This window comes from Dermacentor albipictus, chromosome 8, assembly GCF_038994185.2.
Source record: "Dermacentor albipictus isolate Rhodes 1998 colony chromosome 8, USDA_Dalb.pri_finalv2, whole genome shotgun sequence".
Taxonomy (NCBI): Eukaryota; Metazoa; Arthropoda; class Arachnida; order Ixodida; family Ixodidae; genus Dermacentor; species Dermacentor albipictus.
This window is the reverse complement of record NC_091828.1, coordinates 116,458,080-116,461,116: the sequence shown is the minus strand read 5'-3', so window position 1 is coordinate 116,461,116 and position 3,037 is coordinate 116,458,080. Positions and strand designations below refer to the sequence as shown.

Here is a 3,037-nt window from a genome sequence, read left to right as displayed (position 1 = left end):
CCTTGGCCACGAGCGCTAGCTGGACGTCGTCGGCGGTGTGGCCAACGTGTATCGTCCGTTGCCTCCTCATCCGCGGTACCGCGTCGAAGTGCGACACGCCCAAGGCGCCTTGCTTCGCGCGGCGTCCTTAGCGGCCCCCTTCCGCTCACCACTGCGATCCCTGGCCGAGATCATTGGCTGCCGGACTGCGCGCGCGGAGCTTTAGGGTCAAGTGAAAGGAGAAGGTGTGTGCGTGCGTGTGTGGGGAGAAAGGGTGGAGACTTCTCCCACTCGCCCCCTCTCCTACGGTCAGTCTCACTGACCCCCCTCTCATTCTCGCCCGTAAGGCGGAAAGGTGCTGTGCGTGCCCGAAGTATATAAGGGGCCGACCGACGGCGGGACAACTCACTGGTCTTCTCGGGTCCACGAGTAAACAGCTCACAAGCCAACCATGAACTCCTTCGTAAGTATAATCCCCCGCCGCCGCAGTTGTGTGTGACGGCTGCCGAAGAACCTTCTCTCTCTACACGCCGGGCCCGAGGATTGCCGGTGTGGTCCGCGGAGGTTCCGCGTTTTCTCTGCCCATCGAGGAAGGGTTAGCGGTCGCTCACGACTCGAAACTCGCGAAGCTTAGTTTGAGGAAAGTCGGACGCCGGCATCAAGCTTTCATTCTATGTGGGCCGGTGTAGGATTACAAAGACAAAAGCAAAACCTATGCATCCCGCAGAGATTTCAAATTACGTTTGGCACGTGCGGCGAACGCTCACCGCTTGTCGCGACCGCTCACCTTTAACCTTGAATGCCAGATCTGGACTTGCGGGCAAATGTCGACTTTGTCTCTTCTAGTCGCTGTGCAGAAGTAAGGCGTACGCCTGTTTTGTGGGAAACGGATGTCGCCGAGCTACATGTACCACCCTGTTCCCATTATACATCAAGAAAGATGTCTTCGGCAGTAGAATCACCGCCGCACTCATGCGTTTATTCAGTCTTCACGCTTGTTCCTTTCGAGCCTCTAGTGCTTGCGCGTATCTGAGAACGCTCGAGGAAGTCACGCGCTTCCGCGTTTCGTAATCTTAACGTCCAACAATAACGCACCACTCAGTGACGGTCGCACTGCGAGCGCAGAGATCAACAGAGTATAACCTTAACTGTCGCGCACTTGCGTGGATGCTCAAGTCTGTTATAGTGGTGAGGCTTTAGTAGTGTCGTCGCTTGCTTTAGGCAGCTGCACTTCGTGGCAGTAGTGATCATTCCGTCGTTTCCTTTCGCAGGCCGTCGTTGCCCTTCTGGGACTCATCGCCGCCGCTAACGCCGGTGGTGTCGGCCTCTTCGGAGGTGGATACGGCGGCCACGGTTACGGCGGCTACGGCTACGGCGGTCTCGGCTATGGTGGCTATGGTGGCTACGGCGGCTACGGACACGGTGTCGCTGTCGCTGCCGCTCCCGTCGCTGTCGCCGCCGCCCCGGTCGCTGTCGCTGCCCCCGCTGTGGCCTACGCCCGCCCCGCTGTGGCCTACGCCCGTCCCTCTGCCGCCCTCGTCGGCTCCTCCTACGCCAGCCACGTTAACCACGGCGTGAGCTACACCGCCCGCGCTGTCGCTGCTCCCGTGGCCGTCGCCCGCCCCGCCGCTGCCGTCGCTGTCGCCGCTCCCGTGGCCGTCGCCCGCCCCGCCGCTGCCGTCGCTGTCGCCGCTCCCGTGGCCGTCGCCCGCCCCGCCGCTGTCGCCGCTCCCGTCGCTGTCGCCGCTCCCGCCGTGGCTGTCGCTGCTCCCGCCGTCGCTGTCGGCGGATACGGTCTTGGCCTCGGCTATGGCGCTGGTCTCGGCTATGGCGCTGGTCTCGGCTATGGCGCTGGTCTCGGCTATGGCGTGGGTCTTGGCTACGGACACGGCTACGCTCTTGGCGGCTACGGCGGCTACGGCGGCTACGGAGGCTACGGTCTTGGCTACAAGAAGTACTAAGCGGTACGTCTGGTCTGTCTCCAAGTTCGAAGGTTTTGGCGGTGCTGTTCTAGGGCGCTGTGAAAATTCCGCGTATTATCGAATCTGCTACTTGTCAGCTCTGATTCGCCCGCGTGTCAGCTGTTGTTGGGTGCTGCGGCCTTTCTCACTGACTTGAAAAAAAAAAGCCAACGTGACGGAATTTGAGTGTCCAGAAAGAATGCTGAATAACGACCTGTCTTGCCGATTGATGCGGCTAATTTGTGGCCAATATGGCTTCACGTCGTGTCACCTCATAGTCTGGCAAAACATGAGCAATGTCATAAAAGACGGGTCGGTTACAAAACTCATTAGACTGTTGCCCGTTGTAATCCCTTCTACACGGCAACTATAAGGTGGAGTAACAACGCGTACTGGGATGCTCATGTTACCTTTCAACAGTGACTACGGTTTGAACTGCAAGCTGTGTAACATGATATGCGAACCATAGAAACTGTGACGATCCAGCAGCTGAAATTCTTATGTAGAGGATTCGCTTGAAGGCTGTGTTATCCTCAGGTGACTGACATGTTCGTTTTCTTTCTTCTTTTTTGACTACAGGTACCAAGTCACTTAGGAAACAAATACTGAATGGATGGTCCCGCCAGAAGACCGGCCCTTGGGACGAGGACTGCAAGAGCGTCCAGCTTGCGCTGGCCTACGCAGCGGGCCAAGAGTCATTGGTTGTTGTCGTTAATAAAATGTTTAAGTTATTGAAAAACAAAATGCTCTGCGATTTTGCACTTTCAAGGGAGAGGGGAGAGGCAAAAAAAATGGCATGGTGAACCACATTTTTTTGCGGGAAAAACAAGGTCAATGCACTGTAGCCGCTAGTTTATATTATCGGGATATGGGCTTCAAGAAAGCAGACACCTGGGACTACTTCATCCGCACACACGTTATCATTCATAGAGCTTCATGTTTTTTTTCTTGGACTTTGGCAGTTCATACGCGGGAGTTCGGTGGCTTTGTGTATCCCTTACATTTCTTTTTCTTATTTCATGGCTTGTGTATATCCTCGCTTTGCTTGTAACAAAGCTTGGGAAATAAATGAATGCTTCCGAGAACCCTGCACCAAA

At 56.1% G+C, this 3,037-nt stretch overlaps 1 protein-coding gene across 1 annotated transcript; it reads left to right on the top strand.

Moving 5' to 3' along the window:
- Positions 1-287: 287 nt before the first annotated feature.
- LOC135910350 (cuticle protein 65-like) lies at positions 288-3,037 on the top strand. Its single transcript, XM_065442408.1, has 3 exons — positions 288-442; positions 1,251-1,943; positions 2,520-3,037. The coding sequence occupies exons 1-2, from the start codon at positions 431-433 to the stop codon at positions 1,938-1,940; spliced, it is 702 nt and encodes a 233-aa protein (XP_065298480.1). The 5' UTR covers positions 288-430; the 3' UTR covers positions 1,941-1,943; positions 2,520-3,037.